General features: G+C 39.6%; 1 protein-coding gene across 2 annotated transcripts in view; it reads left to right on the top strand.

Annotated features, from left to right (window-relative positions):
* Positions 1-11,726, top strand: part of LOC108495506 (zinc finger SWIM domain-containing protein 6-like) — a 99,628-nt gene extending 87,902 nt beyond the window's left edge. The window contains exons 6-11 of one of the 2 annotated variants that reach the window (XM_017811267.1): positions 1,159-1,335; positions 1,632-1,778; positions 4,635-4,781; positions 6,967-7,227; positions 8,001-8,092; positions 11,126-11,236. In XM_017811267.1, the coding sequence (XP_017666756.1) occupies positions 1,159-1,335; positions 1,632-1,778; positions 4,635-4,781; positions 6,967-7,227; positions 8,001-8,050 (782 nt within the window). In that variant the 3' untranslated portion in view covers positions 8,051-8,092; positions 11,126-11,236. Of the gene's footprint in view, positions 1-1,158; positions 1,336-1,631; positions 1,779-4,634; positions 4,782-6,966; positions 7,228-8,000; positions 8,093-11,125 lie in introns of both variants that reach the window. The other variant, XM_017811265.1, reaches the window with a different exon arrangement.
* Positions 11,727-17,203: the final 5,477 nt, after the last annotated feature.

The following is a 17,203-nucleotide window of genomic DNA, read 5'->3' on the forward strand; positions in this document are numbered from 1 at the left end:
TTCTGGTGTTGGGGTTTTTGTTTTATTTGCTGTTACAAAGCCTTAATAGCTATTTAAAGAGAGATCTGTTGAAACTACATTAATCTTGTATGTGAGAAATTAAAGCAGCTGTCCATGGGATGTACTCTGTATCTGTTATCTGCATTGCCAGGTGCATGGAGGATGTGGAAGCAGTGCTTCCATCTTGGAGGACATGTCTTTTCTTACTCAATATCATGCTTTCTAATCTAAAATGTGATTATCAAGTCTGACAGAAGCTTTGTACAATCCTCTTCAAGCAAAGATGGCTATTTTGCTAATAACTAGACAAAGTGCAGGGTATTTACTCAGGAAAAACCCCTCATAATCCTCAAAACCCTCAGTATTGATGGCAGATTTGCACTTAGTTGGTTTTTTCCTTGTTTCTTTTACTTGGAAGATTACCTCTGAAGGAAGAAGCTTGGTTCATTATTAAATCTCACAGCCAGCCAGGGACATAAAAGTTCATTCAGCAAGTGGCTGCTTACAGAGGTCTTTTGCTTCCTCATGATGTTCAGACTAATGTGGGCAGGCTAGTGGTAATTCTCACATAGCTTCTCAATGTTCAAAGACATAGTGCCTTGTTAGTAGAGAAATTTTGCCATAGGAAGATGTCCAGTAAGCACTATGTCAGTCCTATAGCTTCACTACCTCACTGTATTAACGGTGTTTGTGTATGTTCATGGCAAAGTTATACAAGTGCTCAAAGTTAATGTCACTTCTCAAAGAGAAAAACTACAGATCTTTTTTACGGTTTATTCATCCCTCATCCTGACAGCTCTGGGTCTGAGGAGAAAAACTGGTGATGCTTGAGTGCTGTATATCTAGTTTGTTTTTAGGGGAGTTTGTACATGCTGTTGAATGTCCTTCACCTCTGTTGGTTCTCTCTGCAAAGTCCTGTTTATCATCAGCTGTGCTGGTTTCTAGATCTCTCTCTGAATGTAAGTGAATGGCACACACATCGTCTGAGCTGTGGGTATCAATAGGATGTGAAATGTCATCTGGTGGAGAGGGGGGCAAGACAGGCTGCCATCAGCTGGGGTTTGGTGAATAGGCAGGAGACAAGAATGCTGTGAATGAATGATTCACGTATGAATGAATAAAAGCTGATGCAGCTTTCTGAACTTGTGAAAATGACAGATTCATCCAACAGACCACATCGGACAGTGTTTACTCGAGCCATTGAGGCGTGTGATCTGCACTGGCAGGATCTGCACTTACAGCACATTATCAGCAGTGACCTATACACCAACTACTGTTACCATGACGACACTGAAAACTTGCTCTTTGACTCTCAGGGGTGGCCCCTCTGGCATGGTAAGTAGCTAAACCGGAAAGACGTTTCCATGACTTGCTGCTTTGTTCATTTTCTATGGCATTATTTTGTGGGGGGGAGGTGATGGGGAGATGGATGAAGAGCCTGGCAAAAAGAACAGAGGCTCCCTTGAAATGCTGGCTTAGAAGTAGTCCTTTAAGTCTCTCTTGCATAGTTTTAAAAACAAAACAAAACAGGAAAAAAATAAACAAAAAAAAGCCCTTTTGAGTAACCTAGCAAAACAGGCCACTGCAAATATGGAAGCATTGATGTTCCTCAATTATTTTCTCTGCTTTAGAACATGTTCCTACAGCCTGTGCGAGGGTGGATGCACTACGATCTCATGGATATCCACGAGAAGCACTGAGGCTAGCAATAGCTATTGTTAATACACTGAGAAGGCAGCAACAGAAACAGCTGGAAATGTTCCGGGCTCAGAAGAAAGGTAAATGTGGGGAAGAGAAGGGCAAAGGGCATGCAAGTGGGCAGTAACACCAGACAGGAACTTCACATGAGGAAACTGGTTTTGAAACTGAAGTGAATGAGGTGACTTTTAACTCTTTGGTTCAGATAGTGGTAATGTCACATTCTGGATGTCAGATTTTCTGTAAGCTGTGTTGTGAGCTGTGCAGGGCTCTGTTCAGCCTTCTGCAATATATCTGGTATGATGGGGCCTTTATCCCAATCAGGGGTTTTGGTTACAAAGTGAAAATAGTCACGCTGTGTAATTTACAGGCTTTTGAACAGAACTTTGCATTTGGTGTGTCAGGTGTTTAATTTTTCTCTCTCTGACATAAAATTTGAGGTGTAAGCCTGAAGTGGACATTGAGGGTAACAATGAGGCAAAATCTGCACTACAGAAATTCATCAAATTTGGCAGTGTGTTCCAAGAGAATCTTCTAATGCTTACAATTTCAGTGTTTCTGAATAGAGGGGATTGGTGTTTTTTTGGCTGGTCGGTCATTGGTTTTGGTTTTGAAATGCTGTTTTTTATAAAAGATTTTGTAGTGTTTCTCTGATCAGCTACCCTTGGATTTTTTGAAGGAATGTTCTCCTTCAGATACAGTTTCTGTCATGTGATGCTTGCAACCCAAAATAATCCTGCACTGAACTTTTTTAGTTTGAAGTGGCAGTGAAGAAGGGGATGGCTTTGTGGTGGAAGAATGCGTGAGAAAAATTAGAATTCCTTTCTCAGCTGCTACAATAATCCCTTTATTCCAATTTTATTTTACCTTTTCTTTTCTACTCTTAAATATGTATATTCTCATGCATTGTAGGTAAAAATACCAGTGTGAAGTCATACGTGTAAATTTTTGAGTGTGTGTTCAGATGTTTTCCCAGAAATAGGTATTTAGAAGACAAGATATGCACCTAGCTGAAAAAAATTTAGCTGCAGTTCCTATGTGTCTCCATATTTTTTCCCATGGTACTCAAGGAAGAAGGTTTTCTTTGAGCACTGTTTTTGGTAAGAAGAGAGGTGTCTATGTGTCTGTGTTCATACTGCTGGCAGGTGTGATGGGTCTGTTGCAGGTTGTGTGCTGGTTGTAATACTGCTCCTCTTCATTCCCAGTTGCTAATGCAGCATGTACACATTCAATACTTGTGTTAATTTCCTTTCCCTGTGAGCAGTTTCTCTAGCTATCAGCTAATATAAGGCTATTATAAATAAAAAATGGAGCACATGAAATGTGAACTGTCCTACCCCAAAACAAAGAAGTTTGTTGTTTCTGTGTTGTCACTCAGTGCTTTTTTTACACTCAAGTAGAATTTTTAAAAGTTGCTCTTTTTATACTGCAAAATGTGCTGGTCTTCTCTATAACCAGGTGAAGTCTACAGCAACAGCCCAGTTTTAGGGTTCAGTTCAACAAACTCCACATCCCTCTTCTTAGCTTTTATTCATGTGACTGATCTGACATCCATGGAAGCACTTTTGTGATTTAAAGTTAAATGTCTCTGAATAGAGGATTGAAGTCTTTGGTTGACATAACACAAGCGAAGGTCGTAAGTAGGCACAATAGAATAAATAAAACATAGGTGAGTCAGTAAGAAGTCACTCTGATTAATCCTTTTTGGTAATACTACTTGCTTCTGCCTGTCATCTTTTGTATGTGCTATTTGTAAGTAAGACAGTGATTTACTCATTTGTTTTTCATAGTGCGTACCAATGGATTCTTTAAAAAAAAACCTACCTTCCTGACAAGTATGTCTGTGATTCACTTTGTAGCCCCACACATTTAATAGGCAGGAACAGGACTTAAAAGCTCTGTGATAGCAACATATGGTTACTCAGAAATATGACATTTCATGAACAAGATAGAGTGGAGGCAGGTACAAGTGTGACAGGCAGAGAAGCTGAGCATCCATAAAGACTCGTATACAGTTTTTAAACAGTCACTCGTGATGCTTCTGACCTCTCATAGTTCCGTTGTGTCTGTGTGTCTAGGAGGAAGAAAGTTGGGAGTTAAAGGGAAGCTGTTACCATAGGGCTCTTAATGAAAAAAAGATTTGGAGAATCTCTAATATTTGTTACCACAATCACGCTTCCTCCAATTCACTGCACATAACAATTTTTTCATGTTTTAAGCAAATGATGGGTGAGGGCTACAGAACAAACTATCTGTAAAGGTATTTGTGGACTGAAATTTTAAAATGACCAGAAATACACCTTATCCAATCAAAGGGCAGGTTTTTTTCTTGTGTACCTCATTTAAACATTTGATTTTGTTTTTTTTAAAGTAGCTGTCATCCTGAGTTTAATGAACTTTTTATATACATATATATATATAAAAATAAATATAAATAAATAGATCTAGGGTAAGCTCATAATTTATGAAATTGGGTCATATTTTAGAATATTTTCTTTTTTTCAGTTCTATCAGATTATCTTAAAATGTAAAAGTGGAACTGTATCATTTTGAGTGAGGAAATAGTTGTGAATATTCTACTAAAAAAAAATCTTAGTTGTATTTCTTCATTTTAAGAAGAGTTACTGGTATCAAGGAAGAGATTTCAAGAGACATTGCAGTCGAAATTTTTAACCCATAATACACTTTGCTAGTGCTCAAAAAGTTTGGCTTCTATTCTTTCTCTTTTTTTTTTTTATTTCATCTTTTACACATTCACAAAGGGCAGTGAGGCAGTGAATTCATGCTGAAAGATACTACTTTCTATGCAGAAGCTAGTGGAAATACTTTGAATTCTGTACTGAGAGCATTTCAAGCAGTTTTACTTGTATAACTGTTCTGAGAGGCTAATGTAAGCTCTCTTTCCTTTCCTCCTCCCTGCATGTTTTCTGTCACAGAACTTCTCCACAGAGGAGTAACCTCAGTAACGAATCTTGAAGGTTGGGTGGGACACCCTTTGGACCCCATTGGCACCCTTTTCAGTAGCCTGATGGAAGCCTCTAGGGTGGATGATGAGGGCTTCCATGGATTCTCAGACTTCACGGGTAAGGCCAAGCAAAGGGAGCAGTCTTCTATGTGTCTTCGTTTACCAGAGGTGTTTTTCTGTTTTGCCTTTTTGAATCAGCTTCAAAGCCACTGTTTTTATAGAATAAGAACTCACATTTGCATTCCTTAGGAAAACACGAGGGAGAGAAAATGTTTGAAGTAAACTAAGAAAGCACTTAAAAATTACCGATTACTCATTCTTGAAGGCAATTCTGTATTTCACACTTGAAATAAAACCAAATAAGACTTTATAGCACCAGTCCTCTCCACATACATTGCTCTGTCCTCTTTCTGAGAAATTGCAGGAAATCACAGGGTCACAGAGTTGCTGAGGTTGGAAGGCAGCTCTGGACATCATCTAGTCCACTTGGTCTGCTCGTAGCAGGGTTACCTAGAGAGCACATTGCCCAGGTCTGTGTTCGGTTGGGTTTTGAATAGCTTCAAGAGTGAAGACTGTTCAACTTTCCTGGGCAACCTCCTGCAGCGTTCAACTACCCTCATAGTAAAAAAGTGTTTTCTTGTGCTCAGATGGAATTTCCTGTATTTCAGTTTGTGCCTATTGCCTCTTGTCCTGTCACAGGATACCACTGAGAAGAGTCTGGCACTGTCTTCTTTACATTCTCCCATCAGATATTTATACAGTTTGGTAAGATCCTCCTGAGCCTTCTCTTTTCCAGGCTAAATAATCCCACCTGTCTCACTCTCATTGTATGAGAGGGCTGCAGTCCTTTAGTTACCTTTGTGTTCCCACACTGAATCTACTCCAGAATGCCCATCTACTGGGGAGCCCACAACTGGACACAGCACTCCAGATGTGGGCTCAGTCACTAGTGCTGAGAAGATGGGCAGGATTCATTCCCGCAGCCTGCTGGCAACAGCCCTGGATGTTATTGGACTTCTTAGCTGTAGTGTACATAATGCTTCAAAACAATGACAAAACACTTAAAATTGATCACAAACATAGTCTATAAATGACAGGAGTTGGAAAGTAGTGTTGCTATATCCATACATGATTTAGGATAGGAATAGGATGTGTGCACCCATTTTGAGTTCAGTATTTGCTTCCCAGGCGTTTAACTGATTAATTCCTTATTCTCAGTCTCTTTCCACCTTTGGGGTAGCTTCTTAACACCACTTGTGTGGACAGAAACTGGATTCATCCCTTTACCTGCAACTCCTTTATATATATATCAACAATCTTCTTGAGGCTTTGCCTCAAAACTGCTTTTATTCAATTAGATTTTCTTCAATAAATTTCTAATCTCCTATCCACTGATTCTGGAAGAACTTTAAATTAAAAAAAATGGAAATCAGATTCTCTGCAATTATAAAAAAACCAAAGCAACCCCATGAAATAAAAACATTTTGTGTTGAAAAGTAACTTCTGCACACACATATCCAATCTTCCAAATGCATTCAGCCTTTCCATTTGCTGCAGTTGCCCACCTCCTTACATCTGACAATTATAACTTTATGTTTCCAAATTAGATTGTAAAGTGCTACAGGCTGGAATAGAGTTTTGTCATATGCTGTCTGTGAAGTGCCAAATGAATTGGTAGCACTCTTTAAAGCAATTTATGGCTTGGCCTGTGTGGAATTTGCTTGTAATTGATACTAAAAGTAGGGCTTCTAATGTTAATAGTATGCATTTTTATCAGAAACACTACTGTAACAAATTAAAAGCCTGAAAGGAGTGCTAGCAAACAGAGGATACTTAAAAGATGTGGAGTTCCCAGGCCTGTTGTATTTGCACAATTCTAATAGCTTCAACTGAAATCTATACAGGCGTATAAGCACCTTTCCCTTCCTCTTACACATCAAAGCTTTAAGGAAATACTGAAGTGGGTGGGGAAAGAAATTGAAGTGGATCTTCCAATTTTGGCCTCATTAACACAAAGCTAGAGGAACTGCCTTTCTCTAAATTGTGCAGTTTAAAAATAAAAACTTTTATTTTTACTTGAGTGGGTTATTTAAAACCTTTTTCTTTCCTTTTTCTTTGTGTATTTCTGCCACATGGAATCAGATGACATATTTTAGATTGGATTTTGAGACTGTGCTAGTAATTTAAATAATTTTAAAAAATTAATACTACCAGAGGAAGCATTTGTATATGTAGCATTATAGGCAGATCGTGGGTTAGAATGGTTTGCTGATATGTTTTTCTTTCTATGTCACCCCTTACAGAGAACATGGGGCAATGCAAATCTCTGGAGTACCAGCACCTGCCTGCTCACAAGTTCTTAGAAGAAGGGGAATCTTATTTAATGCTGGCCGTGGAAGTAGCATTGATAGGGCTGGGACAGCAACGAATAATGCCTGATGGCTTGTATGCACAAGAGAAGGTTTGTCGAAATGAGGAGCAGCTCATTTCTAAGCTACAGGAAATTGAATTGGATGATACTCTGGTGAAGATTTTTCGAAAACAAGCAGTCTTCCTATTAGAAGGTAGCTGAATATAGATGCTAACTGCTCCTTTAAACTGCCTCCCCTTATACAAGCACACAGAAATAGTGTTCCTGTGTAAACTGCCTTACATGTCTCAGGTGGTTTTTTTACTTAGAACTCCAGGAAAATATATTTTCAGAACTCTTATGAAAATCAGACATACTTTAGATGTTGCATGACTGTAGAGATAAGGCATATATTGACCTTTAAACCTTTTGTTTTAATTTTGATTATACTTCCTTCTTTACATTTATTGTGTGTCATAATCTTAAAACCCGATTATACAATCCAGACTCACTATTATAGAATGCAGGCATCAGTTATTAACAGTTCCCAGGTAGCAAAATTCTAGGTATTCCTTGTATCCTGAACAAGGGACAGGACTGGCAGCTTTATAAATGTATGAAGATTTTTACCTCTGTTCCCAAGTGAAGAGTTCAGAAATTTCACTTAGAATTGCTGAGAGAGAAATGTAACTTTTTTTTTGTGGCAGTTAAGAAAAATTACTTGCCTTTGAAGTTTGTATCATATATGAGAATTGAAATATGCGTTAAAATACTGAGGCTTAAGACCTGGTCTTGTGACTAAGCCGTGACCAAGACAATTCGTGTTTGGGAATTCGCTGGCGTTGCAATAAAATATGTACATAGAAGTGCATACTTTTGCCTTAACTTTCAAAAAGTCTTAATATGTAGCACTTAAGCCTCACATTCAGATAGTAGTTTCATGGGTTCTGAGGTTGTCTTTCTGGTTTTTGTTTTTTTAAATGGAAGAAAAAGCTTTAAAGGAACCAGGTAGCCAAAGGCATGGTCCAGGTTTTTGAGTGCCTGCTCAAGGGGTGGAGGGAAGTGTGGTACTGCTCTAGGTAAGTTGTGAAATTGTTACAAAGTACTCAGGTTTGCTTTCTTTTTGTAAGTTGTTACTCTTTTAAAACTTCCCCTTTTGTGGAAGAAGTGCAGTATGTTGCTTAGGGTTCTCAGCTGTAAGTCACTATTTTTGCCCAGATTGTTAAAGACTTGTGCCATTGGAAATGGTAGAAAAGCTACACCACAGGGAGAGTTTCTGTCACAGTGTGGCCTTTGGACAAGAACTGCTGCTGTCTAGATCAAGCTATTAACTACCATGCAGGATTCCTATGTATTATAGAATCAATTTGCTGCATCTATTTACTGGTAAGGATGCTTTAGGAGGAAAAGACAGAATTTCTCTGACATATTCTGTGATAATTGAATCAGTTTACAGCTTTGATCACTGGAATTCTTCTAATATTTACTTAGAGAAGTAAAGAAGTGATCATAGCAGGAAATCTGCTAATATTTGGCTATTGTGAGTAGTGTGCAACAGTGGTCTTGCATTAGTGTGTGATGAGAAATCTGGCTTTTCTGCACTAGTTTGGTTGACTCCATGTTAGGCAGAAACTGACAGCCCAAACGGAGGAAAAGCTGTGCAGTGATTTAAGAGGCTAATTATATCAATTGTGGGTTTTTAGTAGAAGTCCTACAAATACAGTAAGGAAAACTTAATCCAATATTAAGCTGATTTCTGTGCTGTTAATGCAAATTAGTGCATGCTGTATGTAGCTACCACTTGAGTGCGTGGGAAAGCAGAACATTAGACTATTTTGCAAGAACCGTTCTAACTTTTTGCTTGACTGCTAAGTTAATGGCAGAATATATTTTCATATGAATCCTTTGTCTTGTATTCTTTGTGTCCTAACTGAGTTTCTGACCGCACCACCAACTGGCAAACATACATGAGACGGCTCCTTTCATTCAAGCAATGCCAACTTGTTTTGAATGGCTTTCAGCTTCATTTTAAATGATTATGAGACACACTGTCACCTACTAAATCTTCATTGACATTCCCTTTGTAATCAGCCCTGGCCTTCAGAAATGCCCACCTGTGGAGCTCAGAATTTTTTCATGCCTAGTGATTTTTTATTCTTGCAAGTTTTGCTAAAGCATCAGTCAAAAAACATTGCTGAAAAAGCTTGGCTGTTTCTCCTCATCTGCTTCAGTGTAGAGTAAGGGCATGTTAGTTTGAACTGCTGCTGGAAGCAGTTTAAATGCCACATGTGACTCCACAGTGAAAAAGTAAATTCACAGAGCTGGCCATCCATCCATCCATGCATCCAAGCGTGGTGGGTTGGAGTCTCTAGTAGAAGTTGTAGTAACTTCTAGGACTGCTGGATGCTATCTGTGCAATAATAGTCCACTAATACTTGATATAAGATTCTTAGTTTGTATCTTGCAACATTTAATGCCCAAATCTCTTGTCACTAAAATAAAAAACTGTTTGACACAGTTTTCCTGTTAATAGAAATAACAGTCTTAAGTTTGCAGGAAAAATATAGAAATGGGATTCAAATGTGCTATGAACATTTAGAACTTTGCAAATAAATAGTTTCATTTAACTGTGGTGGTGTTGTCAACCCTGATACTGCTGTTGTGAAGTTGAAATCTATACTCGCTGAGTGAGAAAAAGCCATTGCCTCAACAATGGGGGTAGTTTTCCCACAAAAAATAGAATTTTTAAGATCATCTGACTACAATGGACAAACAGAACCGAAGTGGACTTTGATGGACAATCTGATCTAGCATTCTCTGAATCACAGAATTGTTCAGGTTGGAAAAGACTTATAAGATAATCGAGTCCTGCCATTAACACAGCACTACAGTGGTCACCATTAAACCATGTCTCCAGGTGACACGTCCACGCTTCTATTGAATACATTCTGGGATGGTGGTTCCACCACTTCCCCAGACAGCCTGTTCCAATGCCTGATTACCCTTTCAGTTAAGAAGTTTTTCCTAATATCCAATCTAAATCTCCCCAGCCCTTGTTACTTCGGAGAAGAGCCCAACCTCCACCTGGCTGGTGAAACTTCCTGTCAGGTAGTTGTAGAGACCGATAAGGTCTCCCCTAAGCCTCCTTTTCTCCAGGCTAAATAGCTCCCTCAGCTGCTCCTCACAGGACTTGTGCTCCAGGCCCTTCACCAGCACCTCAATATCTTTCTTGTAGTGAGGGGCCCAGAACTGGACACAGGACTTGAGGTGCATCCTCACCAGTAGCCAGTACAGGAGGACAATCACTGCCCTGGTCCTGCTGGCCACACTATTGCTAAGCCAAGTCAGAATGCCACTGGCCTTCTTGGCCACCTGGGCACACTGCTGGCTCATGTTCAGCTACTGTTGACCAGCATCTCCAGATCCTTTTCCACTGGGCAGCTTTCCAGTTACTCTTCCCCACGCCTGTAGCACTGCCTGGGGTTGTTGAGATCCAAGGGCAGGATACAGGACTTGAGTCACAACTTGACCAAGTCCAGACCAAACAGTTATTTAAATGCTTGATGTCAAGTGAGATATTTGAGGGATCAGATGCTGCTATGGTGATTGGTCACGTAACTTGAATTAAAGATATGTTTCTACTGTAATCAGTCTTTTTTTTTCTTGGTGAATTTGTGATAAAGCAGTCACACATTAATGGGGTGCATAGGGATTGAAGCGCACAATGTAGCTGTGAGGAGGCAAAGCTGGGATTATGACTCTCTACTTATGCATACGACAGGCTGCTGAATTAGCTTTGTGGTGCACTGTAACCATTCTGTCATTCGTACGAGCACTAGTAGTGTGCCTAATACTATACAATTTGTAGTCTGTCTTGTTTTCTCAAAGGTATTTATGGTATATAACCATAAATAACCATATATAACCATGGTATTTAGCATACATTGAATTTATATATTTCACTGAAAATAGCAATATAACTTTAGCTTTTTAAAGCAAACTCTCTTTTTGGATACCAGTTCTAACCGAAGGTGTAGAGAATGCTTTTAAAGGTCCAGAAGTTGGGTTTTTGCGGTATGTAAAGACTGACATTCTGTTCCTCTTTTCTGCAGGTGGACCATATAGTGGTTTAGGTGAAGTCATCCATCGAGAGAGCGTTCCAATGCACACATTTGCCAAGTATCTCTTCACCTCTCTCCTACCTCATGATGCTGAATTGGCATACAAAACTGCACTGAGAGCCATGCGGTATGTACTCACGGATTGTCCAGAAAGAGCATCCAGTAGTGGATGGGAAAGGTGAAAAGGCTTGGTAATCAAGACCTAATCTATTTTTCTCAAATACACATTCTTCCCTTCAAGGACAAATTATTTTGGTTCTGTCATCTATAAAACTAATTGGTGTCTGTAGTAACTACAGTATAATAATTTGTAAATGTACTGTTAGTGTTTATTTACACCTGTAAAACAGGATTTCCTGTCACAAATCCTTCTAGAATCCCACTCTTGGAGCAGAGATTTTGTGTTATACAACCACTTTAGCATATGTATTTTCTCACCCCCATGGTTTTATGTTTATGATGGTATTGGTATCAGGAAATGAGGAAAGAGGCATTTCACCAGAAGTCTCAGGATCATCTGCTGCTCAGCCTGTTCAGTAGGACTATTTGTTTCATTGGCCTTCTTTATAACTGTGCTGGTTTAAAAGTTAACCAGCAGGGGAAATGAACTCAACTCAAAAGAGAGATTATAAGTCAAAATAACAATTTAATAAAACAATACAATAAGTACAATTATACAGACAAGCAATTGGTTTTAACCCACAAAACCCAAATGTATAACCCAGCACCCTGGGGCATGAACAAAGTGGTGTTCCTTGGCCCCCCTCCCACTGAGTCCAAAGTAAAGGGAGAGGGGAAAAACCTGCTGGTGGGAGAGCTGCTGCAGTCTGGTCAGAAGTGGTGATTGCAGTCCAGTTGAGGGTGGTGGTCTCAGTCCGGTTGAGAGCGATGAGCTGCAGTCTTCCTCTGGATCCCACGAAGTGGTAAAAAGGTTCCAAAACTCCAGGTTTATATATTCTCCAGTTCAGGCAGGAATGCTCAGTCCTTCCCTCAGAGCGGGGAATTCCATAAAAGGATGCTTAGTCCTTCCCTCAGAGCGGGGAATTCCATAAAAGGGTATGAGGATGCTCAGTCTTTCCCTCAGAGCGGGGAATTCCATAAAAGGGTATGAGGATGCTCAGTCCATAAAAGGGTATGAGGGTGCTCAGGAACATCCCCCCCCACCTCACAGGCCTCTACTGACAACAGTTTCTGGGAAAATGGCATGGAAGGCTATAGAATACACAGTTTTGGGCTACACCCATCCAGTGATGAATCGGTCCCAGCTGTTCTAACTAGGACAATAACTTAACTCTCAGTGATAGACTTGAACCCATATGGTGTGGTCTAAGCCTGTACATTTTTTTGTGCTTGCCCTCTTCTGGGTGAATGTTGGGATTTAAATGGAGTATATCCAATGACAACAAAATGTCTGGTTTGCATTACATTTGTCTTCAGTAATCAGGAAAAAGATGTTTCTCAGGGAGTACTCAGTGTGTGCTGGCTCTACCTCAGTGTGGACCAGATTGGTAATGGTGTCTAAGAAAAACCTTCTGAATGAGATTTCAAGGACCTAAATGATCAGCAATAAATCTGTTGTCCACATAGAATGCAGGGAAGAAACCAGTTCCATCTGAATTGTCTGGTCTCTGTCAAGAACCTAGTAGTTGATGGTTGACAAAGAATAGCCACAACTTAATAATAAGAGCAATCAAGTCCTAGAATTTAAAAAAGAAAACATGTTGAGTTTTCCTGGTCATTATTACCAAGCGTGATTGCACAGTGATTCAAGGACATGCTATCCACATAAGTAGTATTAGGTTCAACAAATAGTTTCTGCCTGTATGGTTTGGAGGTATTTATTCTGCAGCTACTTTCTCCAAAAAGCTAAATAGGGAGAAAATAATTCTGTATTCAAAGGACTAAGTGGGAGGCCGTGCATAAGAACAAAACACAGCTACTGTCAGGTCAGGCCAAAGGTCTGCATAGCCTGTTGGGTATTTTCCTGCCTCCAGGACAGCCTAGCAATGGATGTTATGAGAAAGAGTCTAAAAAATAGGAAGAGTGACCTCAGATACTTGCTGGTTATAATTAGCATTTTAGGAGATACATTGAGAAGACAAAAGTACATTACTGATTGCTATTGAGAATAGTCAGATGTATGATCAGAAAGCTGCCTGGGCCATCTAGGTATGCTCCTCTTCTTTTATCTCAAGGTAGGTGCATCAATAACTGGTTATATCAGATCAGGAAGATAGTACCAAATGTAGTAACTGGGGGGGTTTTTGAATCGTTTTTTGGTTGGTTTGGTTGTGTTTGGGGGGGGTTAAGAAAAAAAGATTAATTATTTTATAATTTGTATTTATTTTCAGTTGCTACCTTAAAATGTTTCTCAGAGATTGTTTGCGTGGTGTTTTCCTCCTTAAACTAAACTATTGAAACGATGCTGCAAGAGTAGAATAGACATCTATCAGCAGCTTTGCTTAGTGCACTGAACACTTCAGTAAACATGACAGCCTTGTGCTGGTCCTTTTGAACAAGGATTTGGGCTTTCCCCAGAAACCAGTTATAACTGAAATTTTTTTTTTTGAAAGTTTCCTTTCTCAACTAGAAAAACTAGCGAGACACTGAAAGATCCAACTGATGACATCTTCAGTTAGTCCTGGGTAGCTCCAGCCCTCTTTTGCTGTGAAGCTGTCATCTCGGCCAAAGAAGTTACTCTTCAAATAGACCAGTATAAGAAAGAGTTGTCAGTGTCCATCTGGGAAATCACAGGAGACATCAGTGCAATCAGGGCTGTTCTCCATAGCCCTTTTGTCATAACTTTATAAGATTGATGAAAGTTCAGCCCTAGACAGTAATCAGTCTTTTGGTAGCTTGATATTTGGCAGTCTTCAAAAAGGTGGACTTCTTTCTTGAACTGTGGTGATGGCAGATTTAGACACTTCCTATTCCATGTCTGTCTGCTTTCCTCCACACTTCTCAGATTCTCCTGAGGATGGTTGATTACTCTTTCCATTCACACCACTGTTAGTTCAGTGCATAAAGGACTCCCAATACATACCAAATGAAAAAGTAACATAATACTGCCTCAAGGGAGCAAGAATAAAACATGAAGATTGAATGTCTGTCTCATGGCTGAGTGGTTGAGTAGTCAGAAGATGAAAACTTGAGCATCTTTTCTTCCGTGGCAGGGAGGAAATGGCTGTGGCAAGGACAGAAATCTTGTGTGGAAATTAGTAAAGGTGCTGCATAGAAATCTCTCCAGCTGTTCATGCTTTTAGAAGTGAAGCATATTTCTTTTCTCACTTCAACTTTTATTAAAGAAGTTAACTTCCCAAGACCCCAGCTAATTGGTTCTCCAGACATAAGTGTTTACTGTCAATCTGCACACAAGACTGCATGGGTCAATGACCCACGATAGCAGCTCTGGAGTTTTTAATCTCTCTGTATTCAAAAACACCTGTTGCTGTTTAATTTTTTGAGTCCTGTTTCAGTGTGTGGAATGTTCAGTTTGAAATCAGTGGAAACTGATACCACAAAGCCCCTCATGTGTGCACCTCAGGTCTGAAAGGACAGGATTGTCCTATCCTCGATGGTCACTTCTGTCTACAGTTCTCTGCTTGCAGCACTGAAACACATGGAGCAGAGCCTTGGTAAATGTGGATCTGCAGTGACCTAGTTGGCTGCTCACTTGGAATCTGAACTTGAATATTTGGCTTAGTTTGGCTGATCCCTTCTTAAGCCTGAATTTCACCCAGGCTTTGGGAGCCAGATTTTAATGGTGATGTTTAATCACAAGGTAGCTTTGCTAAAACCTCACTAAATAATTGATGTTCCAAGGGGGAAAAAAAAGTCAAGAATGCTAAATCTCTTTGTGCTTTTCTGATGTTCCCTAATCTTGCCATAATTACATGAAAGCTACCAATTCACAACAACACTTCTTTTCACAGCAAAAGAGCACAGAAGCTGGCAGCGAAATTCAAAGTAACAAAAGATTTCCCCAAAACAGACTCCTTCTTTCATGCTCTTTTTCTATTTACTGTTATACATAACCTAATAATCCCTTTTTTCATTAGGTAGTTGGGATTTTACTGTTTACTGAAACCGTCTTATAAAACATCTCTCCCTGCAACCTCACTCTATGCTTGGGAAAAATCAGCTGAAGAGTTTATATTCTTACATATGTAGAGGTATCTTAGTGGTACTGGGGAATAGACTTGACTCAGTACAAGAGTAAAAAAGGAAGGGTTTGAGTTTTTTTCATATCAGCATGCACATACATGTGTCTGAAAATGTAATATAGCCTGCTGATAGGTATTTATGTGGTGTGTTGTATTTTTTTGTACCTGCTAGATGCCTTCCCATGTATTCAAAATTACCTTTCTCAGTGAATTCTTAAATAGACTATCATATTCTTTTCCTAAATATGCTATCGTATGCTTCAGGAACCTACAGAAAATTGATGGAACTTAAATCTGTTTTGCTGTGAGAAAAAAAGACATGCACGACAGTTGCTTACAGAGCTTAGGTATTTATTTAACTGCAAGAAATTGTAACATATTTAAATGAGGTTATTCCGTAAGAAATATTCTGTCACAGAAAAACACAATGCATTGGGTTTTCAATGTTCGGTAGTTGCAATTTGGTTGACAGAAGCGATCCAACCTCTTTATTCTCCCAACTGACTTTCTGCTAGAAAATCACTTGCATATGGAAGCTGGTAGAAACAAATCTCAGGTATTAACCCTCATCAAGAAACTAAGCACTGGAAAGCTTTTCTTGTGGACGTTGCCTTATTACTCTCATTTGATGTCTCATTAACCATTCATGTCCTGAAACTGTACTTAGTTGTATTGAAAAAAAAATGCCTAGTTTTGTTCACTCCTGCTTTTTGCATTGCCATTTATAGGGTATCTGGTGTACTTTCTGTATCTAGTGTATTGTAGGGGCCATCAGTTCAGTCTTTGTGGGTTGTCATTTGGATTGTAATAGTCAACAATAAACACATTAATTTGAATTTTCTAAGTATGAATGCTCTTTGTTGGATAAAGCTGTTGTAGATTGATGCATACTCGATTAAATTTTTGCTTCAGGATTAGAAAACAAGTGTCTGATAATGATTTTAGAAGGAAACTTCCTCTGTTGCTGCTATTTGGGACCCTAACATCAGATTTTGGTACATTATAAAATGTTGGTAGGATAAAGTTTAAAGACCTTAAAAAGTAGTCTGAAAAGTAGAATGTCCTTTTGGACATAATTCATGTCTGAATTAATTGCAAATCCAAATGACTTGTTGAAATCCAAATGACTTGTTGAATATCTTTCTCCATTACTTTGAGCATTTGGAAGTGAAGAAGGCGCGTTCCAAATATTGAAAAATATTTACAAGGTCTCAATAAAGCAAGAAATGCTCCACTTTCCTTCCTGAGGGCTGTGGTTCAAGGATTGAAACACTGGTAGGAATTAAAACTTCACCTCTGTACATGGTGCAGAAAATCTCTGCTGCCTTGGCTAATGAGTGGCTTCATTGTCCTGTGAATTTCTGCCCATTGATATAGGCAAGTTTGGCAAATGGACTATTAAGATTCCCCAAGAAGAGAAGTGGTTTTCCAATACTGGGTTTTTTTTAGTGTAACTGAAAAGGCACATTTCAGCAGGACCGGGGAAGTGATTCTTGCCCTGTACTCAGCGCTGGTGAGGCCACACCTGGAGTACTGTGTCCAGTTTTGGGCCCCTCAGTTCAGGAAGGATATTGAGGTGCTGGAGCAGGTCCAGAGAAGAGCAACGAGGCTGGTGAAGGGACTGGAACACAAGGCCTATGAGGAGAGGCTGAGGGAGCTGGGGTTGTTTATCCTGGAGAAGAGGAGGCTCAGGGGAGACCTCATCACTCTCTACAACTACCTGAAAGGAGGTTGTAGACAGGTGGGTGTCGGTCTCTTCTCCCAGGCAACCAGCAGTAGGACAAGAGGGCATGATCTTAAGCCCTGCCAGGGGAAGTTTAGGTTGGATAATTAGGAAGAAATTTTTTACGGAGGGAGTAATCAGACATTGGAATGGGCTGCCCAGGGGCGTGGTGGATTCACCATC

Source organism: Lepidothrix coronata, unplaced genomic scaffold, assembly GCF_001604755.1.
Source record: "Lepidothrix coronata isolate B3197 unplaced genomic scaffold, Lepidothrix_coronata-1.0 Scaffold31, whole genome shotgun sequence".
Lineage (NCBI taxonomy): Eukaryota > Metazoa > Chordata > Aves > Passeriformes > Pipridae > Lepidothrix > Lepidothrix coronata.